Here is a 27493-nt window from a genome sequence, read left to right on the forward strand (position 1 = left end):
ATGGGTGAGGTGGATTGTATGAGCAGAATTCCTTTTTTCAGAAGCCAAAAGGAAAGGATGAATTGCAGAGTCTGCGAGGCAAAATGCATCCTTTCACATGCGAGATTAAATCGCTTTTACAACATGTGCAGTGTTGAAGTAAAGGAGGAACCCTAGTAACCTCTGCAAAGTGACTGGCAATGCAGAATACAGGCACATGAACAGTGTGTCAAGAAACTAATGATTAGCGCTCCCATTAGGAAGTGCTAACTAAAAACACTTCCACTCTAAGGACCCGCTTGTATTTTAAATCACCGGTGTGTGAAATTAATTTTCCATGCAATATTTAAACAGACACAGGTTAGCTCAAAATATAATATAGGAAAACTCTGTGGTATCAGTCTCACATTGGTTATCAGAGGACCCCACAGCTTATCATCCAGGGGAATTTTCTTCAGCAGGCACTCAACTTCATCTGTCATTCTCACAGAGAACCTGCGCAGCATAAAAACTGCCATGAGATCTCCAGAACAGCCATTAATAAGGCACTGCTGAGAAAGTTTATAGAAATGGCATTTATAATATTTTTAATGGCATCATGGTTGGCCAAACCCATAACATTTCTCTTATTTGCAATCAATAACTCTGTAGTTCTACCACCCAGTTACGTCCCTTCCACGTGCTTGAAGATTCTCTATACATTAAGTGTATTCACTGTACCCTGTTTCTATCGCCGTTCTGAATGGCTGCGGACTCACTGTTTCTGTTTTCAGTGTGTCCATTTTGCTGAGGAAAAGGTTAGTGTTTTTAATATTAACAATGCGGTAACAGTAAATGCCAATTCCTTAACAATACTCTGTACTAAAATCCACACATACAACAATAGATTGTGTTAAATTATAAAAGTAATACTATTTTCAAACTTGTATTAATAATATAGTATACTTATTTAAAATTTAAAAAAAGGAGGCGATTGGCTTACTGCAAATCCCCTAGCAGGGAGATGAAGTCTGACTGTAGAAGGTTAATTAGCTTTGCCTCTAAAGCAGAGAGCGTGGAGCTTGATTAAACCTGCTTAAAATACAGCATTTTGGATTTCAGAAAGAGCATTAGAAATCTTCATGTCAAACTTCAGTCACATAGACTGTATTAAAAACATGCTTCTGATTTGCTTAAACACAAAAAGGACGAGCACTGGTACAGAACTGCAACCATTCGACTTATTATAAACAGTGTACCATCTACTGCTATTATAAACGGTGTACTATCTACTTAATAAACAGTTTAGAATGTTAAAAAGGTCAAATCCATCACAACGATGTCATGTAAAACTAATTCCACTAGGTGGCAGTGCAGCAAGGTGTACTTTGGCACCTTTTGTTCTTCAAAGATTTAATATTACTGTTATTCAAAGTATTTGAACGAAATACTAACTTGTCGAAACAATGTTAATAAAGTGTTGTTTGTATTGGGTTTTTGAAAGGTGTAGATAATAAAGTACAGAAGCCTTTGTGACAAGCATACATCAGGAGTAGGAGTGTATAATACATTATAGAGACAATCTAGGAGGTAAGGAATTCACAGCTTTAACTTTTCTTGTGAAGTCCTTTTGGTTCAGCTTCTTGAAAAAGATCCCAACATGTGACTCTTGTATCAGTTCATAATCGTACACAAGGTATTCTATGATTTCTACAAACATATAATATTGGTGTCTGGTTCTGGTCACCTCACTACAAAAAACACAGTGCTGCACATGAGAATGAACAGAGAAGGGCAACCAGGCTATTCCAGGACTTTATAATATGAGCTATGAGGCCAGGTTAAGACCATTAAATCTCTTCAGCTTGGGAAATAGACAGATAATAGGGAATTTCACTGAAGTTTATAAAATCTTAAATGTTAAAAAGATAAGTTAATTTAATACAGAAAATGCCCAAGTTGTAGTGCGCAATTAAAATGATCTGAAGGACAGCAGCACCTTTTCTTTCGGCCATTAGCACCCCTCATGTGATTTTCTTCTGCAGTACCAAATTACAATCTAATGATTGTGCATTGATTATCTGTGGGTTTGCAAATGTATCAGTATTTCTTAAAAAAATCTAATTGTATTTTTTTTCTTTTGCTACATTTTCTAAATTACTTGCACTTGGTCAATATAGTAGTGTGCTTTTAATCCTGAGAGGGCTTCATACAGAGACAGAACATCACTTCAAATGAGTGATGGAGGCAGCGATTGTTTTGCCATCCTAGTAAAAGTGGTTCACCATTAAGAGTCAACTTTTAACCCCTTAAGGTACACACAGAATTGTGCAGTTATTCAAACGGCTTCTTAAAATACATTCGAGAGCAACGCAAGTATCACAAGGAGGAAACTGACAATTTGGATGACCAGATCCAACCTTTCAGTACATTTCAAACCCTGTTTTGTGCAAAATGTGAAAGTCAGCATCATTTTATTTGTGGGACACACGCAGTATGTATCTTGTACCTTAAAGTGTTAAAGGCACCCATATAAATGACATACCTGTGATTGGGGTCTGAAAGGATCCTTTGAGACATGCCCTTTTCAGTTCTGTCCTGGAACTGTTGCAGAAAGTCTGTGTCGCTCACACTGGGGGAATCTTCATCCAGGCCACAGTGAGCCAAGAACAGACTGAGCTTCTCCTTTTTCAGCTGCAGGTGGACATGAGGTTGGTCTTGTCACTCGTCCACTAGATTCACTTACTGTATGGATCTCAATCAGACCAATGGGAGACATGAAAGGTCCCTGCTGTGCACTAATGACCTTGGATAGGATTGGATAAGCATTGTGGTCTCTTGGTCTCATGGCCTGCCAAAATACTTGACAAATGTCTTCCAGTAAGTAACTCCAATCTTCAGCAATTCATATACACAATATATAATTGAAACAAACATATCTTTACATAAAAAAAAATAAATAACCAACCATCTTCCAGATGAAAATCTGTAGGCAATCCTACGCAGAATGAGTAACCAAAATTATATCAATATTTAATGTGTGCATTCTTCTGGCAAAAGAAGAGCGAGACAAGATTGAGACAATATCTCACAATAAAACAAATGGCTTGCTAGTAATTGATTGCTTCAATTGCACAGGTCTGCTTGATCTCCTGAGTATAGCTGTTCTTACTTGGCTGGCTCTCTCGCACAGTGCTGCTGGAAACCCTGCTGAGAGCAGACAGAAGAGCCTTCCTGTGCTCCTCAGATGCACTTCGACTTTCAAAACCTAAGGTCTTCATTAGAGTGTCTGGTAACAGCTTCCCCACCAAATCTGTCATACCTTGATTCACAATAGTGCGAGACATTAGGTCAATATTGAATGAAATAGAAATGTACTGGTATGTAGGTTCCACATTTTACATAGCTACACTGAAAGAAATAATGGGTAATGTATAGCATGAGGACAACAGAGGATTTGAGTAAGCTAGATTGGAGTGAAGCTTCATCCGTGAGATGAACGCATGTTTAAAATGCCTTTGGCGATCTGTTATATAGAAACAAACAATGTTACAGTTGTCAGCTGCCAGTGATTTATTCATGTAGAGTGCCATATCTTGTACTAATGGTAGCATTACCACGATTATTTTCATAAACTACTTTATATAGTGATCACACTACAGTACATAGCATTGATATATATATATATACACACCTGTATGGATCAGTCTATGCTAGCTGAACCTTCTCACGACCAAGGTTTATCTAACTTTCTGATTGAAAGTTTCAGTTCATTTCAGTGCAATATGTAATATTTATAATGCAAATTCATGGTCATTTTCACTGTGTAAAATTGACAATACATCCAGTAAAAGAACATTAGACAAAAAATACTACTGTTAAAACTTTTGTTTGAAATACATTTAGTGCTCTACCTTTTCCAGAGTTTTTCCAATTCCTTCTCCTCCATTTGTATTCCCAGCTGGTGCAGAACGTGCCGCAGTTCTGGTGGCCGCACTACACCTTCCTTATTAGGAAATGTAGCCAGAATTTCAAAGGGCCTACATTTAAAGAAGAGCATAGGAGTGTAGTCAACAGGACATGGTACAGTTCAAACACACACATGTCACAAAGGCTTCTATTGTTGATTCACTACAGACTGACATTTGAGGTCAGACCATAATATTTGTCCAGAGTGTTGCTAGTATAACAATCTTGAATTGGATTTTGTCCACTTTAAAGACTATTCTCTTGTGCACTTGATACACCCTGTAGTCGTTGCTTAAATAATTCAAGTCGATGTTGTTATTCTGAATACCTGCAGTACTTGTATCGGACTTCAGTTGCTATAGTTATTGTCGCATAGCACCTTTCTTCAGTAAAGAACCATAGGGAAAGCTGGGGGGAAGGAGAAACACCTCAAAAGAGGTGCTGAGGTGAGACTGATGTCACAGCATTCCTGAATCAGCGTGCAGAGGTGCAGAGGCAAGACTGTGATGTCACAGCATTCCTGAATCAGCGTGCAGAGGTGCAGAGGCGAGACTGATGTCACAGCATTCCTGAATCAGCGTGCAGCTGCTCCCTGATATGGGATACCTCCACAATAAGATAACCTCTACTGAACAGCAAGGATACCACTGGCAGTTGACGCAGTCTTGTATTACTGTAGATCTTCATTCAGAGGGGTCTGTTGGCGAGCAGTAAAGTGGGACAGGTACCCGACACACTACCGAAGGGGGAGGGGTTTGCGAGTTCGTTAGGCCTTGACGGATATATACCATACAAGGGGGACTGAAGCCACTACAGAGCCTAAAAGCAGGTCCAAGAATGGATCCCAGAGATAACAATGCTGTACTTCCACACTATACAATACCTGCACACTGCTCTTCTCACAGTGTGCGGAATGAAACAGATTCCTTTCATTGCTCCTTGGTTAAAACATAAGAACATTGTTTTGCACTGACAAATCTTCCCAAAAACTTTGATGATAATAAGAACAATAACAATAATAATAAGGGCTTCCCTGAAATAGATTGCCATTAGCTTAACTTGTCAATAAAAACAAAGATTTTACATTAATAAAATATTATAACATCTAAATTAACTGACTCTGCCATGGAAACATTTGTCATTTTGTGTATATCAGGATGCCGCTATACAGTTTCTAGCCTTACAGTAAATACTCTTCTTTCTTACAAGAAATCATATATTTATATGGCAACATATTTCATTAAGTTTGTTGTGCTTTCATATTAAAATTACTGCTCCTTTAGACAGAAGACAACAAAAATGTTACCTTGATACAATCCCTCTGCCTGTTGGGTCATTAGCCAGGAAAAGTTGTTTTGAAAGAATAAAATCCACCGGATTTGATGTTCTCATGCAAGAGGAGCTCCGACTCTAGAAACACACAATACAAATATAAAAGAAAGAGCAAGAAGCATTGTACTAGTGCTGGTTCACAGCACTGCGACTTCAAATGACAAGATTAGAGGGTTAAAATATATATCTGGGTGTAATATTAGAGAAAGAATATGCTTCAGCACCCCATAAACATCCCTGCTGTAGAATGCTTCTATATATTTCCATTGCTAGGAAGTGTACAGTATTCTGTCAGCAGCTGTGACTCACTTCATCAATCTGCAGTGTGACTTGTGTTGCAGGCCGTGCCGAGACCTGGCTGCCCTCCCGACACACACTCCTGCCCTCTGCCCATTGCTCATTGTCTAAATACAACAGAAACGAGAAGAAAGAAAAGTGAACAGTTTATCATAACAGCAGCATAGCTAAATCCTACCTAATTCCACTCAAAGTATTAGTGTGCCAGTATGTGCACACGTTCATAGGGTGCTTGTCAGTAAATTTACCAGCAGCGTTCTGCACAAAGAGTTCCTTCCCCCTGACTGTTCTGAAGCTTGGCTGTCTTGTCTACGTACCTGTAAGACTGTTTGGACGAATGTGGCCTCTCCAGTAAAACATAGCCCGTGTATGATCTAATGCTTCACTTCATATCAGCCATGTGTATCCAGTCCACATAAACATGCCCTTTTGCACTGAACCATGAGCCTTTGATATAGAGCCCTCCTGTTAAGGATGTGCAAAGATTAGGGTATCTAACAAGAAACATTATCTGCAGGAAAGAACAGTTCATTTATTAGTGTTACCATTAATTATTGTACTGTACTCCTTTGCATCATAGTGTAAAATGGATCGAACCAAACAAAATGCAAGTCTTGTATACAATATTTTTCACCAGACTTACTCCAGTGATAACCCACCCCAAACATAAAAGAAAACCACGTGAAATTCACCTACATTGACCCATTGTCCAGATTCCTACAGCTATCTAGTTTGTCCAGCCTGTATTTTTTGTTGGTGTCCTCGAATGAGGATCTTAACGGCATTGCCTGCATTCACAAGACTACATTTTTATCATCTGTCCAGCAGGTGTACGTGAATGGAAACGCCAAACACTAACATTAGTGTATGCTGGTGTACTGTAGCATCTCTGGTTGTGAAACAAGTTTACAGGTAAGTATTAGTGTAGATTACAATCATTCGACTTACGAATTTTACAGTAAATAGACAATTAAAAAAAAGAATAAATCTCTAGAACCAGCATGACCAGTTTAATACTTGTACCTTTTCTATTATATACTAAACACTGATGAATCCTTTTTTATTTTTTTTTAAAATCATATTAATATTCATTTTTACAGAATGCATTAAGCATAGGACGTCGGAGATGGAGTAATCGAAAACAGCGCCACTTTTTTTGTTTAAAACAACAAAGCATGTGTCAAATGCACAAGCCGCATATGCGGACCTAAAAGAGAACTAAGGTCAGAGCAGCCTTTTTCTGCACACAGCAGCTGCAGTGAGGGAGCAGCGGCGTTAATCACTTTCAGCGTCTTCAAGGACGGAAAAGCGTGATAAAACAAAACAGGGCATCTGTAGAAAACACGCCGGATATGGTTGAAAGGTAGAAGTTCGTTTACAAGGTAAGGACATACCAGCTGTATCGACGTTATGAATAGTAAATACTGGGAACTTGTTTAAGAAGTTGCGGGTTTGCAGTGTAGTGTCGAAGGGGCCTCTTCAGGCAGTAGACACGCTGACTGCAATGCAGGCTGCCGGTATGTTCACTGCACCACTACGGTACAGTGAAAGAAAGATGGGATGGACGTATAGTAAATGTCTAGGTTTCCTACCTGTACGTATTGTGTAAAATATTATTTGTTTTAATCAATTAACGGTTACAATCACTACTTGGAGAATAGTGTTTTATTCTGTTATTTTAGTACAGCCGTAACTTATGCAGAATTATACAGCAAAATGCATGCAAGCCTATTTTAAGAGTATGGACTGACCATGCGCTGTTATAAAAATAAGTACGATAACGGTGTAATAAACTTGCCAGAAATAACGATAAACACTAATTTAGCCGTTAGTACAAATGGTTTGCTTTTTATAATGCCAACCTAAAAATGTCTAATTGTTTTGTAATGCATCGGTGTGAATGAATCGCGGTTGAAACTTATTATTGTTGTTATTATTATTATTTAAAGTCATCTCGGATAATTTTTACATTAACGTACACTGCATGACAATATCGTATTTAAAAACTCGGGTTATAATAACCCTGCGCACAACGGTTTGTTTTTTAGTTGATTAGGGCCCGTGTTGTGTCAAAGGAAGGTGCTTCTTTGTCGTCAGCATGCATCTATTTGATATACACGGTGTTTCAGTGTGCAGCAGTCTGTATCATTCTGAAAAAAAAGGGTGTGCAGAGTTTTATGTAATCCAACAGTAACGGTTTCTTTGACCTACTTTCCATGCTAACCCCGTACTTACCTTTTGTCTGCTGGTAATGCTTTGTGAAAGTCCTTGCCCATCTGCTGTTTCCTGTTTTTCTCGCTCTGCCAATTTTAAACAGCTTGGCTGACTGATTATGTTGGTCGATTTACAATTGATAGATTGTAACTGACTGTGGTTTTGTGCGTTATTTTTGAACAAATGACAAACCAAGGGCTTGACGATTTGTGATCGGGTCTCAAGAATGTATTACTCTTAAAATGAAATGCATGTTAATAATATGTTGTTTTCAGCTCTTATACAGTTGCAGATAGTAAGCTATAACATTTTCTAAGTAACTTGAAATCTGAACTTTTTAGGGGTTGAGAACAATTAAGTCTAATTAGGCAAATTATCAATTCAATTAAGGGTCTGGTTAAGTAATTGAGAGCTTGGTGGGAATGAAAACCAGCAGCCACAGGGGGCCCGCAGACCAGGCTGGGAACCGCATTTTCACAGGATCAGTTCAAGCAGTGTTTAAGTAGACAAAAAGTGGATAAAAAAAATGGTTTGCCTTTCCATTTACGTGAAAATATAATTTACACATGTCTGCATATTCCTTATTCACAAAGGAATACAGGACTAAGAAAAGGTCAAACTGTACTGTAAGGAAGGCAGCTTTTTGTGCAGTGGGGGCACGATTGTATGGTGCAGTGTTCAATGCCCAAGTCTTGCTTACGCTTCCACAATAGGATACAAAGTTGCAGGTTTTTGAATGTGTCAGTAAATAAAGAGAGAAATGCTCAATTGACTGGTGTTACTTTTATTACAGATACAATGTATCACCTGAATATCATTCAGATCTCATTGGAATGGAAGGGGGGGGTTGCAAACAAACAATACTGCACATTGAGGTAGGGTGTTAAATTAAAAACTAGCTTGGGTGACTTGTGGAATGATCCTGTAGTGACCACTCGAATGAATCCAATGGTAAATGGTCACTCTGCAGTTTCGCTGTATGCTAGTGGGTTCGGTGAAGTCTTGTTTAATAGGAACACAGAGCTCAATGCCATCCTGTATTGCTGTAAACGCTAACCTGGGGGATGCCAGGTGTTTGGAGGCAAACATTAAAAAAGAAAGAACTGCTTCTACTAAATAATGTATAAACGCATGCAGGTTTTAAAGGTTAGTGTTGTGGTTCAAGTGCAGCCATACCTTTCTGCGGTTCCCCACCCATCACACAGAATGTCATGGTCATATATTCACAGCTATCTCTAACATATGCCACGAACCTTCGTTACAAGGATGTCGACCCTAAGGTTTTCAGTGTGTGGCTCATGCACTTTACTGTATGACTGCATTTTTACCTAATGCTTTAAGAAACAAAATTGCCATCTCTCACTGTGAAACTAACCATTTGTAGTGTTTCCTCCCCTGTTTGCATGGTTATGGATAAGTACAGTAAGTGTAGCTACACAGTTTGCGATCACAAGGATGATATTTAAGTCTAGTTATTAAGAAACACAGCATATTAACACTCTTAATGATGCAGTCAACATGGGTTAATTTCTCAGCACTATAATAACAGTGCAGGGTAAGTATAGTCTGATTTGTTTTTCATAATATTATTAAATGTAGATTTTATAAAGTACTCAATCGGTTTTTGTTCACGTCAGTTTCCATTTGCTTGCTGCATTTGTAGCATGCTTTTCTTAACTGTTGCCAAGCACCTCTGTTTGCTATTCTGGCTACCAGCAGGTGACATATACAGTGCTATAGAGGTCTCCAGCATCTCTATTGTGACATTTTAATCACATCTAAATATTTCTAAAATGGCAGCAGGGTTTTACTTGCTAAAACGAATGCTGGATTCAAAACTAATCTGGGGTTTTGACATGTTTGTACAGGGTGTTGATATGTATCTAGTCGAAACTCAACCCATAAATGAGCAACTTCTACAATAACAGTGTGAAACTCGGACAGCCTCAATACAGGCTGTATTTTGTTCCACAGTATGTGACTGTCTCAGTTTGATACATACATCTAAACAACATTTTGTATTACTAATGCACATGGCTGCAAAGATGCAAAACAGGAACACAATTAGTCCTTAATGAATTAAGCAAAAACTATTGCAAAACCACCATATCTATCAATACGAAGCTGGCTTTTGTTGGGTTTTTGGCTCAGTGTCTCGCTATGCTAATCCAAGTTTTACATGCTGTTGTAAATGTGTTAATTCTCACACCTCTCATATCCCTTCACTTTACATTCAGTACCAGTGTTTTAGCAACGGTTCAGTAGTAGCCATAGAGACAGCAGTAGAGTATGTGACTGACTGCCAAGGATATCCACAGAACCCATCTGTCACAAAGGGAGTCTGAAGTGAAGACTTAATTCAGTACGGACTGGCTTTGGCCAGAGTATTAAACCAATCTATGTATTGCTTTATACAGGGTTGAGAAGTTTTCAAGGACTGCTACATGTGATAAAGTCTTGTTGCAGTTTCCATCTGACGACCGCGTGCCATATTGAATGTATTGTAATTTGATGCAGAGTAAACTGCTGCAGGTACTATACTGTAGAAGGTGACACATGTCCCTTCAGGAGTTCAGACACTACTGCATGCTGGCGCTTGGTGAACTTGAGGTCGTGCTGCTCTGTTGAGCAGTACAGTTAAAATAACCTCCTGTGCCAGCTCTTGTTTATATTGGGTCAGCTGATCAACGTTGTGATAAAGCAAAGCTGACATCATGTGAAACGTGAGTTGAACTATTTTAAGCACGATACAGTGGAACATATTTTGGAGTGAATGAACATGAAACAGTGGTGTTTTCTGGACAGTAGACCTAATTACTGTGCTGTTTAACTGTTTGTTATTCTTTTGTTTTTAGGTGTCTTTTTTCGGTCTGTAATTTTAGGAGGGGGATGGATGAGGCTGTGCTCTCTGTTGGGTCCCTAGACTCTGTCTTTGTGTCCAGTTCAGTGGAACAAGGTGGCGGTAGATGGAAACACCCTACTGAAGACTCGGTAAGACGTGTCACTTTATTATTGTGTTAAGAGCTTTACCTTTAGAGGAAGAGGCTAGACTTGACTCCAGGGCTGTACCATATTAGAAAGGTGAAGGTGGCTCTAAGAACTGCTCTCTTTCACCTTGTTGGATTCGGACCAATTCAATTGGCTTTTGGCCAGGGAATAAAATAAATAAATAATTTCAGTAATAAATTAATTAATGCAATAAAGGTAAGAGAATGTTGAGCAGTTTTATTTGTGTGTAGATGTATTTATTTCATTAACACATTATCGGTTGTAGATCTAAATAACAATGCAGTGGCCAATATTTGTAGTATTTTTGCAGCGGGCTTTTCCCAGGTAATTTAATTTGGTCCCCTACTGTTAAAAGCCTGGTCTGTTCAGCTTCTTGTGCTTTGCTCCATGCTGTTAGGGTGACACACTTGAATTTACCTGACACCAATCAGCATAAATTTGAAATAATATGCAAGTAAATATTTGTTTTTCCAGGAGCGGAGTTCAAGCCCTTCAGTTCTTAGGTCCACGGCCTCAAAATGGAAAGAAAGCCTGCTGAACCGCAAGAGGCCCTTCGTTGGAAGGTGCTGTCACTCTTGCAGTCCTCAGAGTCACGTAAGTAAACATGGTGCATCTTTATGGGTTCTTTGACAAATGTATATTTTTGTTTTATTTCATTTAGTTTTTCAGACCCGTTGCTTTATTGTTCTGTAAATGTATCTGTAACAGTACGATATAACTTTTTTTTTTTTCTGTCGGAAGTCTTTTGTCAATTGAACCATGTCCCCAAAATCAAGTGCTTTGCTATCTGGCTCAGTATGAACCCATAATGACAACCTAAAACTGCGATTGTTTTGAGCAGCTCTGTTCTTCTTTTCTCCAGGAAAAGCTTTTTAATCCCGGCATTCCCTCACTTGGCCTGCGCAATGTCATCTATATCAATGAAACACATACTAGGTAGGTTTCATCACTGTGTTTGTTTTGTGTATGTATGAGGCAACATGGATCTCGGTTGACAGGTTCGTTTGTTGGTAGATAATTCATCTGAATGCCACACACTGTGTGTGTATTTAGGGATTGGCCCTTGAACAGCAGGACTAGTTTCAGCCAGTTTTCTCATTTTTAGCTTTACAGAGGAATAGTGCGTGTCTTGCTGCACAAATTGTTTCTGCCTGTGCAAATTGTTTCCCACTGTTTTGATGTTTTGTTTTCAGTAATAAACTACAGTACACCCTCTCTAATGCCCTTCATTATAGTGAACCTGGCCCCTGGCCCCCAAATAAAAAATAAAAAAAAGATCATACAAACACACACTGTCAGTATCCCAGCCTGTACGCACAGGATGCCACCTCTGCAGTGACGTCAACTCTTTTGTCTTAATAAAAAGCATGTGGTGTGTAACTGTGGCAAAGTGGCTAGTGGAGGGGAACAGGTATAACGGTGATGCGATGCAGGAGTGACAGGCAGACAACAGTTTCCAGTGAAAAGGTGCTTTTATTTATAATCCAGGTCTGGTGACCGTTAAATAATAAATCCCCGGCTATACACAACAATGTGTAAAGCACGGGGATAGCAATAACACAGACACAGTCCCGACCAAAACGAACACACGGTCACCAGTCCTGGGTGAGTGCAGACGTGCTTGTGGTGGGTGAAGACACTGTATTTTGTGACGGTTCCGTGCAGTGGTGATCCGGATTGTGCTGACCCTGGTCGACAGCTCCGGACCGGTGAGTTAACTGTCTGGTGGTGCAAAACGCAGACAATTACAAACAAACACAACAAAACACAACACGCAGTTCTCTGTAACAACGAGAGCTCTTCTCTCGCTCCTTCTCTCTCCGAACATTTACCCAAACGAAGGAAAAGACCAGCGTTACCCTGGCCCCTATATGTAATCCCGCATGATATCGAGATAAACGGTTGCAGCTGCTTTATTACTTGCAGCTGCCTCTCGTTTATCTCTCAAATCAATACGGTCTTACAACAGAGTCGCGCTTCCATCCAGGCTGACCCACTTCCCTGACCCGGAAACGAACTGTCAGGCCAGCCCTTCCAGATGCTTCTCCTCCCGTTCTTTAGCGCCCTCACAGGTTGGGAGGAAGATTCATCACCAGAACTCATCTTTCCGTCACAGTAACCAAAACAAAAAATCATTTTATGTTGCAACAAAGCTGGAAACCATATTGATCGTTTGAAAAAGCAGTAATGCAGGCAGATCTGTGTTGTGAATATAGGTTGTCAAAAAGCACTTTTTTTGGCTTGTTCTGCAGCAATGCAGCAAAGCAAAATTGATTAAAATTAACTTTCAAAATTTTCTTGTCGGGATGATTTGGAATAAAAGCTTGCATGATGGATTAAGATTTGGTGCACTTTGAAATGATTCATGTCAGATTGCTTTTGAATAAATGTTCAGCTTCAATTGGGGGTTTGTGCTTGCTGTACTGCATTTTAATTATTTAACAAATAGGATAAAGCAAATGCAGAATACATGCGAACAGGTACGTGCAATTCTGCTTGTATTCACAATCCCATCTCATTAACTTACTACTCCAACAGTGTATCTTTCATTTTGATTGTCCTTTCGTTATAACAAAGCCCTTGAAATAATGAACAAAAGGCTTGGACCCCAACATAGCGAATTGTTATAGCGAAGGTGTACTGTACAGGAGGTTCAGTTTCACAAAACCTTTTTACTTCATTATGGCAATGTAAAAGAAAAAAAAACATAATAGTTGCATTGGCTTGAAACAAAAAGAAAATGCGACTGGATGGCATACTTGGGAAATGTGTTTTACATTACATTGAAACGAAATGATGGCTTCATTAATTTATTAATTTGCTTGCTTTCAGGCATAGAGGCTGGTTGGCCAGACGACTGTGCTATGTTCTGTTTGTTTTGGAGCGGGATGTTCAAAAGGACATGTTTGCCAGGAACGTGATGGAGAATGTGTTGAACAATAGCAGGTATCATGAGCATATGGACTCTTCCCATAGCCTTTCCTTGCTTCAGTGGTTGCATGCCCGATATCAGGAGGCTTGCAGAGTCCCTTTATAAACATCAGATCATTTTCACTTCCCTTATGAGATGATCTACCACAATTGCCAGTTGACAACCCTGTCACCATATCTGCACCAATGTGTGCAGTGCTCAAGTTTGTTGGAGAAGTTTACTTTATTTTCCATGCCTTGCAGACACTTGATATCTCTCGGACACTCCAGCAAATGATCTATTATTATTTTTCTCTTTAAGGGTCCAAAAGGCTACTATAGAAGTGGCAGAAGAAAACAGCCCAGGGTTGGAATCCCAGGTAGACCGCAAGGCTGTTAGCAAAGTAAAGAGAAAGGCAAGAGCAATCCTCCAGGAAATGGTGGCCAACATTTCACCTGCTTTTATCAGGTAAACAGGCCACTGTATCTAGTGCTAGCTACAGGACAGGGTTAGGGTTCCCTTGGAAAGTCTACAGTTTCACATGTACAGTAGCTGCAGAACCTATAACATTTGAAATATTCATTGTAGGATCTGTGACAAAATGAGGAATAATGAAACGGCTAAAGATAACAATGGTAGCAAAAATACTGATGTTTTTTGTTTTTGTCTACATTATTACTGTTGTTCACAGTATCAGTAGGCTGGCTGTGATGTGTCAGATTATAATGAGCATGCTTTTCAAACAACAGTGATCTTTAAACTCTTGTTTAGCTGCAGGATACACACTGCTCGGTCTGTTTTTGTATAGGTTTGAATTGCTTGCATATGTCAGTTACATTTTTACCTGACTCTAGTGCACATATCTAGAGCACACATGTCTTGACCCATCCATCCATTCTTAAAAATGTGTTTACAGCAGAGGAGAGGAATGTATGTTACTAACACATTTAAAATAGCTTATTGGTTGTGCAACTACAATTTTAAATTCTGTACAGTAGTGGGACCTTTAGTGCAAGGGAACTAATGGTAACTTTGTTTTTCTGACATAAAAGGATAACCGGCTGGGTGCTGTTGAAGTTGTTTAATGGCTTCTTCTGGAGCATTCAGATACACAAGGGCCAGCTGGAGATGGTGAAAAAAGCTGCAACCGAGGTAAGCATGCACAGGGTGAAGTATCTACTTATTGATTGGTTGCTTTAATTGTTTATAAACTATACAAGATAAATCAGAAGTTATTCTGTTTCATAGCTGTAAGGACTACTAAATGGGAAAACATACAAGTGCATTTAAGCAGAAAAACTGAAATGATTTTGTCTGCATATTAGAGCTGAAACTGGACGTTGTTTTTGCTGTTTTTGGATGTTTAACGTAACAGCAAAACCAAGTGAAATACCTTTCTAACAAAAGGTGCATTCAGAGAGGATTAACAAAGCTGGAACTGAAGTAGCTCCTGCGTGTCATTTGTCAGCACGATGTGTGTTTGGAGTTATGAATGTTGCTGGACTTGTGGTTTTGTTTCTACAGAATTGGGCATGCAGGTGGGAAGCAGTCTGGAATGTGTATTGCTTCAGTTAACAAGGGAATAGATTGTTGCTTTTCATAGGATAATTCCCTGGTTATAAACAATGTGCTAACTGTGTTTCTGAGAATCCCATGATCACATTTGTTCATAATGAGAAGCACATCTAGCTTCTTGATGTGTAACTCTGTGCATGCTGGGTGTTGCAGATCTCCTAAGTGACTGTCTTGATCTCTTGGTGAAATAATCTCTTTTGGGTTGCATACTCTATTTAATTGTTGAGATAGCAAAGTTCAGTGTACTCCACTGTGTATGATCACAGGGTTTAAACCTTTTCTGTGGCCTCAGCATGACTTGTCCATGGCAGCTAGTGAGGGAACTTCAGTTGACTCTCAAACATGTTTAGCACTGAGTGCCTCCACAGTGGTTGTGTTCCAGCTTTATGCCTCGAACAAAATTCAACCTTTCACACAGTTCTATCAAAATCTTTCTTGAAACATTTTACATACACAAGACACATTGTATATAACTGGCACATTATGACAGCAAAGTGACTGTCTCATCAAATGCACTGAAATGGTTAACAGAAGTCATTAATAGTGATGTTAAAGGTCCTGCTACTACTGTAGTCAGAAGACCAGTTAGCTTGCAGTATTAATACTGGGTTTGATTTTGTTGCTTTAGTTCAGTGGAGCAACTTTCATGGGATGGTTATGGAAACCTACATGGTGTTCATTTATTTATTGCTTTTTATTTTATTTCTTTTTGCATTTCAGCACAATGTCCCATTGGTCTTTCTACCAGTCCATAAATCTCATATTGACTACTTGCTGATCACCTTCGTCCTCTTCTGTTACAACATCAAAGCACCGCACATTGCTGCTGGGAACAACCTCAATATCCCTATCTTCAGGTGGGTTACAAACAAACTGCCAGCTAACCCTTCTTCAAGAAGGGGGTGGGGGGGATTTCGATTTGCATTAGATTGCACGCTGCTCGTTATATAAAGTATTTACAAAGTGTCAATTAGCTTCTGAACGACTGGAAATAAGATTTGTATTTGAATTGACGTTTTGTTTCTTAATTTTTCTTTTAGCACATTGATTCGCAAACTTGGCGGCTTCTTCATACGCCGCAGGCTGGATGAGACGCCTGGTGGAAAGAAAGATGTCTTGTACAGGTCACTGCTCAGTGTGGTGAGTTTTGTCTTCGTTTGCATGCTGCAATGTGTTGGAATTACTACAAATATTACCGTGCTAATGTAAAACCACAGTCCCTTTCCAAAGACCTGTGGCTTCTTACAAGACGAGAACATTTTAAAGTATATGTGCATTGTTAAATATGCAGAATGCATGGATGGAAACTATAGAGCCAATTTTCAACGGTCTCAGTTAGCTGTTAATCTAGGTGGGTTTGAAGAAGAAATTGACCATAAAGCAAAAGGTATAAAAAGTGTATTAATAAAATGCTCACCTCAAATTGAATGTAATGTTGGTCTTTTATCTCAATATTGTGTAAAAAAAATAAAATAAAATAAAAAAAAATAAAATCTTAAAGCTGACCGCTCATATTTTTTCAGTGTTAGTTCTGAGCAATCCTAGTTCTTCATTTCTTGGTTGTTTTGTCTCGCTGTTACACGGAATGCCACCTCTTAGTTCTGATCTCCACCATGCAGGGCTCCTCTAGTTGCCATGCTCCTCGTGACCTGTGATTGGGGGGGTAAAAGTTCCCCTTCTCTCTGTTTTCAGTACACCGAGGAGCTGCTGAGGCAGCACCAGTTTCTGGAGATTTTCCTGGAGGGCACTCGTTCCCGCAGTGGCAAAGCCTCCCCAGCCAGAGCAGGCCTCCTCTCCATTGTTGTGGACAGCCTGTGCTCCGGGTCCATCCCTGACGTTCTCATTGTCCCTGTGGGGATCTCCTATGACCGAATCATCGAGGGAAACTACAACAGCGAACAGCTGGTGAGAACATTGATGTTTTGTAATTTGTAAAATAAACGTTTGACCTAAGTGTCTGTTCAAAGGCTTGTAGTTTGATGTAAGTGTGTCTCTTTTAAAGTACTGACGTGCGTGTTTCTATACATAAATTTCTGATGTGCTACAGCTGTGCACCATTTAAATATCGACAGGAAAGCTATAACTAGTGTGAGCTAGCATTGACTTTATCTTTATTGTTCTAGGGTAAGCCTAAGAAGAATGAGAGCCTGTGGGGAGTAGCGCAGGGCGTTTTCAGGATGCTGCGCAAGAACTATGGCTGTGTCCGAGTGGACTTCACACAGCCCTTCTCGTTAAAAGTAAGGAACCTTCCAGAAATGTTTGTGTACTGACCTCTATTACAGCAAGTCATTTAACATGCTGTGGGTGGCTGGATGTCTACACTGGAATTCTCCCTTGTGAACTGCAGCACTTCTTTAGTGAAATATGACTTGTACGATGCTAGGTTATGGATCTATCCAGACTTTTATAGTGTATTGTCAGTATCATTTCATGCTTCATTGTTTGACTTCTCTAGATTGTATTTGTTTTAATGGGTTTGGTCAGTGCTGTAACCCTATTTTGTTTGTTTCAGGAGTATCTTGATACTCAAAGAAATCGACCGCTTCCTGCACCGTTGACCCTAGAGCAGATCTTGGTTCCAACCGTCCTGTCAACACGGTATGTTTAATGTACTGTACACCCACCCAAAGAGTGAGGTATCTGTGAAATACATGCATCTGAAGCTTGTGTTGACGACCCCTACACAGTCATCTTCATCAGTCTTGTTTGTTATCACCTTTTGTACTCAAGTACGTTGTGCATTTACTTCTGCCAAAATATGTTGATGACGTCAGGAAGGAGTTATCTCTCATTATATGAAGTACTATAGTTCCAGGAGACCACCTGTATTGTTCTTCAGCAGGTTTATTTTGTTTTGTTTTTGGGTGGGAGGGGGGGTTACAGATGATAGGGCGTACTGAGCACAGCACCTTGCTGTTTTGTTTGCAGGGCAACAGTAAGTGATTGGAAGTTGGCAAAAGTTGTTTGCTTGTGCTTTCAGTCTTTCTTCTTCTTGGTCACTGTCACAGAGCAAGGTTTGTGGCAGTTGAGTTTTAATCAGAGATTTATAGTGATAATACTCGGACAAGTATGTGTGGTAAGGATGGCTTTGTGTGGCATGAGTGGTGACATCAGACCAGAGAAGCAGTACACAGACAACAGCAGATACGGGACTGAAACAGCCACAGCCATGTGTTTTATTAAATAACAACCAAAACACTTCTACAAAAACACAAAAGAAAACGGCTCAAGGGCCAAAACAAATAAACACAGCACGTAAAATGAACAAGTGTATTTGTATCTAATATAGCAAATGTTTCTCTCAGCGCAGCTGTCTTTCCGCCTCCAACGCTCTCCGTCAGTGAACCCGGAGTGGGGCAGGAGCCCTAATTACCTATTAATCAATGAATTATCTTATTAAGGCTCCAGCCACATTCCCCGAGATTTCTAAAGAAGTGGTTTTAACAAATTATTAGACTGTCTTTTCGCCTGTCTCAAACAATAAATAACAATGACGAACGGTCCTCATCCGCCCTCACATAAACACACTACAATAATAATAATATAAATGAAAATAATACAGAAATAGACACAAGGGGTGGGCACTCTGTCACAGTATTCTACAGCAAATACCAGTTTTTCTTCTTTGATAATATACCTTGTATGTGTTTTAAAACTGTTCAAGTCCTGAAGTACATGAGAAAAGCTTGGGAACAAATAAAGGCCATTCAGCCCATCAAGGCTCGTCCCATGTTAGCACATGAGAGAGAGAGGGGGAGGAACTCATTTAAAAGCACAGACTCTAGTCTATATGTTCCCAGTAATTTAGATCCTACTACTTCACCTGGTCGGCTATTCCATGCATTTATAACTAGGTAATTTTTTTTTTTTTAAAGCTTATTCCCCCTTGTTCTCTCTGTGCTAAACTCTAAACAGTTGCCTTGCATGTTCTTATCATGTAGTCCAAACCAAGCCCTGTTTGATGAGGAGGAGGCTGAGCGGCATAACCTCAGAGACCTGACGGATGAACCGTGGAGACGACAAGTGATTTCCAACTTGGCAAAGCATGCCCTGTTCAGTGAGTGCCCGTTCCCACTTTATTCTGCGGCACAGCAGCACCATGCTGACCATCATCTGAAATGCAACCCCATGCTGACCATCATCTGAAATGTTCTGCTCTTAAGGTTTTGGGATTTTCAGTACAGTGGTTATTTCTTGAGGAAAGTTTACATAGGAGGTTAAGGGTGCTGACTGGATCAAACTGAGATAAGCCACAGCTGCATTTCTTTGAATATTTTACAGAACCAGTGAATATACTTGGATTACACTGATAATGCTGTCCCTCTTTTTAGGTATAACCCCCCCCAAGCAAAGTTACCCTGTACCCTTTAGAATGAAATGCCAGTAGCCAGCGTTAGGCTTCTGAAGTTGATCCAGTCCATTTTAAAGACAGTTTCAAGTTGAAATTTCAAAAAAAGCAAAAGCATATGCACTTTTGCTGCTCTGATAAAATGTAAGACAGCAAATGAGTGTTACCTCTGAATTATACAATGCTAATGCAAAATTTGTCTCTTTCCAGCTGCCAATAAGTCATCGGCTGTGATGTCCACTCATATAGTCGCTTGTTTACTTTTGTACAGGCACAGAAAGGTAAATGTTTAAAAAATGCCTTAGACGCTTGCAAACTGTCCTCCTTTTTTTGTGTGTGTTTTTTTTTCTCCATTTTTTCTGATGTCTATGATATGATCCTGATTTTTGATCTTTTGTCCTAGTGGAGGAACTAGATATTGGAATAATTGTTTATGCACATTTTCTACAGCTGAAGGCACCATTTTTTGTTAAAAATGTGCTTTAGGATCTTTGACATCTCCTAGCTTATTTTTATTCATGTAATTGATAATCAAGATACAGATTGTAATTGGCTCATGTGACCAAATACCAGAACCCCCACCCCCACCTTAAATGAATAAATAGTGAAGAAGCAGTTGGCATTTATCTACAGCACTTTCTACCGGGTCTGATATCTGCATAGGGCCTCGTTTTTCAAGTGGATAAATAAATAAAACCTTGCTACACACAGTCTAAAGTAACTGTAGCTCAGAGGTGAGAGACACCTAAGTGAATTGCGCTTCTCGCTCTGTTTTTGCAGGGTGTCTGCTTGTCGAAGCTGGTGGAGGACTTCTTTTCCATGAAGGAGGAGGTTCTTGCTCGTGATTTTGATTTGGGCTTTTCAGGCAACTCTGAGGATGTGGTCATGCATGCTTTGCACCTTTTTGGAAACTGTGTTAACATCACCAGTGCCAGCCGCAACACTGAGTTCTTCATCTCTCCCAGCACAGCTATCCCTGCCTTATTTGAACTAAACTTCTATAGCAATGGCTTGTTTCACGTTTTCATTACTGAAGCCATCATTGGTAAGTAGCAAAATGTCACTTCAGTAATGATATTTTGGTTCTGTATATATATAATGTAGTGCTCCTAAGAGGCAGTAGTCTTTTGATTGCGCTGCACTCTGAAAGCATGCTTGGATCATGATTGTCCCCAACAGCACACGCTACCCCCAGGGAACATTCCAGGGATTTCCATGCACATGTTTCTGAACTACAGTATATCCCAGTTTGAGATTTTCTAATTGCATTGTTTGGTTTCACGTACACGCTTGACTTTTTAGGTGTTCTTGTTCCAGGGCTGTATCAACAGTAAAGCTTCATATGAAAGGCTGATTGACTGCATAAGACGGTGGCTTTGAAGAACTGTATGGGCAGCTCTGCATTCACTGCTTAGCTGAGACCACCAGAACTTATTACACACAACAGGGCCTAACAGCCATGTATAGGAATGTCTTTGCAGTTACTGCTGACCTGTGTGAAGCTGAACTGATGATCTGTTGGCATGTTTTGTATTGATTCACCTGACAGCTTGCTGTCTCTTTGCTATGCTGAGGGAAAATACCACAGAAGTGGTACAGAGCACATCAAAGATACTGGTAAGCCAAGAAAGACTGATCCGAAAAGCTGCTGGCCTCTCCCACTTCTTGTCTAATGAAGTGGCTGTTGCGCTGGTGAGTAAAACGAATAGTCTCCTTATTTTAAATGATGTCTATATTACATTATCTGATAAGGTACAGGAGGTACAGTACTGTATAGTGAAACACATGCAGGACTTAATTGTAAATTGACTTTCAATGACTTTCTCAAAGAGATTACTGCAAATTGACATTAGCATTATTTTTGTCTGATTTTGACAAAATACTGTTTGCTATTCTAAAACAAATGAGACGACAAGACTACCTGCAAGCCCTGGCATCAGATGTCAGAGTTGTTTATTTTTAATTTGGTACCTTTATTCGCTTTGTTATTACTTTGTGAAAAAATCATGCTAGTGACGTTTTGGAGTAAATGGCTCTGAGGATCTATCCGTATGTGAGCTTTCAAAGTACAGCAAATCATTCAACACTTGACATCAGGCATCAGTTAGTATATGGTGCCCCTGTCACCATCGCTCTCTTGGGTCCGTTAATCTTGAACTGGACTTATCGGCATAGTGCTGAATGCTTGTTAAACTCCAATTGTTAGAAAGTGCTGAATCAATATCATAAGTAATGGGCTGCTCTTTTCCATGAACAGCCTTGCCAGATGATATACCAGGTTTTCCATGAAGCAGTGGGGAGATTAATCGATCATGGTACGCTTTTGGTTGCAGAGGTAAGGTGTGTGTGTGTGTGTGTGTGTGTGTGTGTGTGTGTGTGTGTGTGTGTGTGTGTGTGTGTGTGTGTGTGTGTGTGTGTGTGTGTGTGTGTGTGTGTGTGTGTGTGTGTGTGTGTGTGTGTGTGTGTGTGTGTGTGTGTGTGTGTGTGTGTGTGTGTGTGTGTGTGTGTGTGTGTGTGTGTGTGTGTGTATTACAAGCTGTGTTTTTATTTACTCTACTTTTATGTGTTTACGTTTGAAATATGGCTGCAGAAATGTCATTTAGTACTCGTATGTCACTTGAATTGATAATTCACTCGCCTTGATTCTCATTACTTGCTAAGCAATGTAAGCATTCCAGAGGTGTCACAGGGATTTCTATTTTTGGTATAAATCAGTTCCATAATCTGTAACTTACTGTGAAATACAGGTTATGACGTCTGAAAGCACACGTCTTAGTTAGTCGTTTGCAGTCGTGACGTATGTTTTATGCCCCAAATCTTACATTTAGTTTCAGCTTGATCGGTAGTTGAGAATATACGTGTAAATGAAGGCAATGTTGGCATCCTAAAAAAATGGCAATTGTAAAAACAAAAGAATATGTATTAATTTTGTATTTGTATTTATTTTCTGTACACTAGAGGGCCTCAATGTAACATGCATTGTGTGATATGCTTTTACAAAGCCACCCATGCATTGTGTGATATGCTTTTACAAAGCCACCCATGCATTGTGTGATATGCTTTTACAAAGCCACCCATGCATCTGTACATGCAGAACAAAGTGTTTACGAGGACACAGATCGTTTGCAGATCTTTTTGCGGATGCTTTACAGTTTAGTGCATCACACTGGATTATTCTCCACGTAAATCAGTGTAATCTAAATAGAAGAGTTAATCTGTACTAGCTGATGTAACTCCCTCCCCTTCTTCAGGAAGATCAGGAAGATCTAAGCCCCAGTCCGACAGAGGAACCCTGGCCAAAAAAATATCCGGAGCCTCTGTCCTGGAGGAGTGATGAAGAGGATGAAGATAGTGACTTTGGAGAGGAGCAGAGAGACCGGTACCTCAAGGTACAAGCTGTTTCACATAGTTATGTTCTGCTGTGCCTAGCTTCTGTACCATGTACTGCAGAAACAAAACATGGATCTTCCTGAATACATTTTTATGTAACTTCTTGGTATTGTACAAGAAATAGAAAAAGCACCCGCCACTTAACATTAATTTGCCGCTATTTTTATGTCTTTCAAACTGAACCCTTTGTCTATTTGCACAGCAGGCAAAGGTTTGTAATTGCAGATGGCATCATCGATGACATCGCTTTTTTTTCCAGGTGAGCTCATTGCCGGAGCACCAGGAGTTCATGACTTTCCTGCAGAGCATTCTGGGCCCTGTAGTGGAGGCCTACAGTTCAGCTGCCATCTTTGTCCATAGTTTGAGGGGCCCTGTTACAGAGAGGGATTACACCAATCAGCTGTTTAAGTACCTGATAACAAGGACAGAGAAGAACGTGGCTGCTTTTGGTGAGTCAGATTGTTTGTGTGAAAGGTACTCCCTACAGTAGGTTCTGTATACTATTCTGTGAATAGTGTTTTCTTTAGGGTATCCTATAAAGCTAAAGCATTTGATTACTTCTAGTGCCCAAATGCAAATATTCTTTCAAAATGAGTTCATTTTAATTGGCTGATAAAGATATATATTCTAGTACCTTTCACTACAGTCCGTAATAAGACACGGACATGACCAGTATAATGTTTCTTTGTTTGTTTTTAGGCGAGAGCGCCACCCACCATCTTGTGAAAAATACAGTGAAGACCTTTAAAGAACTTGGGGTACGTTCTTACTGAGAATATCATAACCGTATTTACAGTTCATTGTCAATGTGTTTAATGAGAATATCAGGGTAAAACCGAAAATCAGAAGCCATATATATATAATATATAATTTTAAACCAAACATTCTTTTTACTGACTTATTGGGGAAGCCTTTGTATTCTGTGGTTCAGAGTTTTTTTTTGTGACTGTTTCTCTTCTGTTTTTTGAGGACAGGGATTAAATAGAGCAGTTGTGTAAATTCAGAAAGAAATACCAATACTGTGTAAATGGTGTGGTGTTTTTTTTTAACGTGTTTTAATTTTTTTTTCCTCAATTTTGTAGGTGTTCAAAGAAAAGCATGAAAATCACGTGACCATCTTGGAGCTGAGCAGTACCTTTCTACCTCAAGCTAACCGTAACAAGCTGCTGGAATACATCCTTCACTTCAGCGTGTTATAAAACAAACAATGTCCTGCACTGGCAAAGGGGCTTGTACTGGCTGTCAGACACAAGGTGCAATTCTAGCTTTACCTGGAAGTGCCTTTATCAAGTACTAAGAAATATTAGACTTTGTCATGTTCAATTATTAACGCACAGCAAGCATCATGCTTTAAATGCAAACAATCCTATTAACACTGATGCATTGATAGTCTGTCTTTGTGTTTAGTACATTGGCCTGTGAAAGCCCTGTTCTGTGTTGTAAAATCTGTTTTTTTTTTTTTCCCTCAACTCAGTACTTATAATAACTGAATGTCACACACAGTCCTAAAAATACATACGGTTGCCTTTTGTATAAAAATATGTAGAAGATGGAACTGGGAATACACTACAGTTAATGCAAAGGCATTACTTTTCTCGAAGTAGCTCGGATTTATTTTGCAGTATAATTTGAGGGTTGTCTGAAATGGAGCTTCTAAAACCATATGAGACTATGGCAAGGGATACACGTTTTAACGGTTAGTTGTCATTTCTCTGATGGAGGGAATAATGAATTCCCTTTTTGATATGCGTACCCCTTTCTGGCCTGAAAGGGATGAAAATAAAGTTACATATGCAATTCAACACTGTGAGGTGCAGTCAGTCAAATTTAAGAAAGTGTATTCAAATACATTTTTGGTTTGGTACAGGCTGTTCTGTCTTTAGTTAGAACCAAACTAACAGTTGCTCTGTGAAGATTAACAGAGGCAACATATTACTGAAATAACTTTCAGCATTGTTTTCACACTGGTTATAGTGGACAAGGCATGGGAATGTTGTTGTAGAATACACATTGTAATACTGTACAGGTGAAGGAGGTGATTAAGAGAGTAGAGTGGCAGGCTTCAGAGCCCCGTGGTTGGGCATGACTATCTAGCAGAATAGATAGCGACGACACTGGGGCATCTAGCTGCCATTGTCCTGGTGGACATCCTCTACTGTTTCCATGTTCCATTTCATAGCTTTAGTTATGCATCAGAATAGCTCTTGCTGTGCATACAAAGCCTGCCTTTAGGAAAGCTGCACTGCATCACAAACTAACATATCATACAGACTGCAGCAGTGACATACACTTCAGCAGCTGCCCGGGCCACTGTGACATAACCTCCAAGCCTCGCAGGTGAAGTGCTGCAGGTGCTTTTTAAAATCGATGCCTTCTGGTGCTGTTTTAACCAAAAGCCATATAACATAAAGTCTGTGGACATACTGCTGTTGGAATTTCATAATATTTTAGGATCTACATACTGTATATTATTTTTAAATTGCATGTTTTGCCAGTATCATGTGTTCTCTCTGTCAAGGGCATCAAACTTGCACCTCAACAAACTTGCTGAAAAAAGTTCCTTTTTTTTTTTGGTGTAGAAGAAAATAGATTGTTGTCTTGGTGCGCTTTGTGAAGGATACAGTTTTTAATTGTTGTGTCTTTTCAGAAATGCAGATCAGTGGCTACCACTAAGGTACATGCTTAGTAATGTGTATAGATACTGTGTTGCATTGTTGTGTTACGTATGTAAAAGTGTACCAAGCTTGTTTACATGTGTAGAAAATCTAATATTCCAACGTATGTTGAAAATCTTAAATAGAAAAAATGTACCTCTCTACTCACTAACCCCATTATGTGAAGTCAGTGTAGGGGACAGTGCATTCAGCTGACATGTACATTGTTGTGCATGCTTTTTTTTTGTTTTCACCTACAACAAAAGTAGTTTACAGTGAAGATAGCAAAAACCAGAGATCCCTTTTCCATGCCTTGGTAAACAGTATGAAAGTAACCAGAGCTAGGCATGAGATTATGCACTTTCACACAAAAACACATTTGTAAAAATAAAAATCATTAAAATGTGAGTATGGGGATCTGATTTCCTGCTTGGCCTTAGGTCAAGTCCATTAACACTTATTGCTTGTAATCTGCTGTGGTTTGCATCATGTCGTACTAAAGATTTTTAAAAACGATAGCTCTGGTTGTTTTGTTCATCCTCTGATTTGAATGTGGAAATAAGATCCAGAACAAGTTTGAGAAGCAAGAGCTCCTGATTTAAACTTTTAAAATTAAATTAAAAAAAATGTGAATGCCATTACTCTGTAATAATGCAATAACCATAACTGCAGGAATATTTATCAGGGCAATACTTTTTTTAAATGCATGCTTCATATTATTACAAGACTTCTGCATTAGGCTTTATTTGAATAACCCAACTGCAGCTGAAACTACGGTTTTTATAATATCTGGTCTGGTTATGTGTATTGATTTATACCATTGTTTACTTGGATTATAAATTCAGTTTGTTTCTGTCCAGTAATCCTGTAGTGCAGTGCACAGTTGTCATTCAATTTGTTTGCTTTTAAAATAAAGTAACAAACTAACCAAACAAATATACTTCTCACTTCTTGTGAATTTCAAATGTTACCATAGCAATAGACCCCTAACTGGAAAAAGACTTTTTCCTTCCTACGTTATCGCCGTCTTCAGGGTGCAGTGCCTTACCGCTGCATGTCAGCAGCCACTGTATTTAGGATGAATTACAGCAAGCACTGTAAATTGGACAAAAATAGACTATGTTCAAAGAAGTAGTGCTTTAACCTTATCAATGTGGCCAGGTGGCAAAGGAAACTACAACTTGATAAACTTTTTAACACTGCTATGCAAATGTATCCCCAGGTAACACACTACATTGCTGTTCGGACTCTCTGGGAGCTACCTGACAAAGCAGCAATATTGCACTTCACTCTTCACATCTAAAGGTCTGCCTACATTCGGGATATATGTGGCCATACTGATTAAGAGATCATACACAGGGTTTTGTTTAATAAACAGAGTAACAAACTCTTGCTTCTCATTTCCTGGAATAGTTGTACTTGCACTTTTTCTGGCCTAGATGGCAGTAGTGGTCTTTAAACTTCTTGGTGACTTGCAAACTCTCCACGTCATGAAAAAGTTTTCTAGTCCAATGTTCTTTCTGAAGAATAAAACGTCTGCATTTTGAACAAACTGTGCAGTGTTTTATATATCCTCTTATTTGTCTTCGCTTGTAGCTTTTCTCTAAGACCGGGTCTTGCAGTGTACAGCTATGCTCAAACATTTTGCATCACTCTGTACAATTTAAATAATTTTGCTTCATAAAGTCTAATGAAGCCTGCAAAATTATGTTAATTTAACATATTAATTACATACCGCTTTGTAGTTTTCACCAAATACTTCACAAAAAGGTGACATTTCAAGATCTAACATGAGATGCTGGGGGGGACCTTATTTTTCCTATAAACTTACCATCA

General features: G+C 39.3%; 1 protein-coding gene across 1 annotated transcript; it reads left to right on the forward strand.

Annotated features, from left to right (window-relative positions):
- The first annotated feature begins 6780 nt into the window (after positions 1-6780).
- Positions 6781-27143, forward strand: LOC121321768 (glycerol-3-phosphate acyltransferase 1, mitochondrial-like). The gene is made up of 21 exons (XM_041260927.1): positions 6781-6938; positions 10626-10761; positions 11254-11373; positions 11642-11715; positions 13612-13725; positions 14012-14158; positions 14743-14842; positions 15986-16122; positions 16306-16405; positions 16958-17170; positions 17389-17502; positions 17778-17863; positions 19207-19322; positions 19824-19894; positions 20394-20658; positions 21163-21305; positions 21871-21948; positions 22865-23002; positions 23263-23452; positions 23703-23761; positions 24086-27143. The coding sequence occupies exons 2-21, from the start codon at positions 10660-10662 to the stop codon at positions 24200-24202; spliced, it is 2484 nt and encodes an 827-aa protein (XP_041116861.1). The 5' UTR covers positions 6781-6938; positions 10626-10659; the 3' UTR covers positions 24203-27143.
- The last annotated feature ends 350 nt before the right edge of the window (positions 27144-27493 follow it).

Source organism: Polyodon spathula, chromosome 10, assembly GCF_017654505.1.
Source record: "Polyodon spathula isolate WHYD16114869_AA chromosome 10, ASM1765450v1, whole genome shotgun sequence".
Classification (NCBI taxonomy): domain Eukaryota; kingdom Metazoa; phylum Chordata; class Actinopteri; order Acipenseriformes; family Polyodontidae; genus Polyodon; species Polyodon spathula.

Bases quoted from the DNA above. Each gene is read 5' to 3' on its own strand.
- LOC121321768 (XM_041260927.1), top strand. From the start codon at position 10,660: ATGGATGAGGCTGTGCTCTCTGTTGGGTCCCTAGACTCTGTCTTTGTG. The intron at 21,949-22,864 runs GTAAGGTGTGTG...CCCCTTCTTCAG, and splicing joins GTACGCTTTTGGTTGCAGAG to GAAGATCAGGAAGATCTAAG. The intron at 23,762-24,085 runs GTACGTTCTTAC...TCAATTTTGTAG, and splicing joins AGACCTTTAAAGAACTTGGG to GTGTTCAAAGAAAAGCATGA.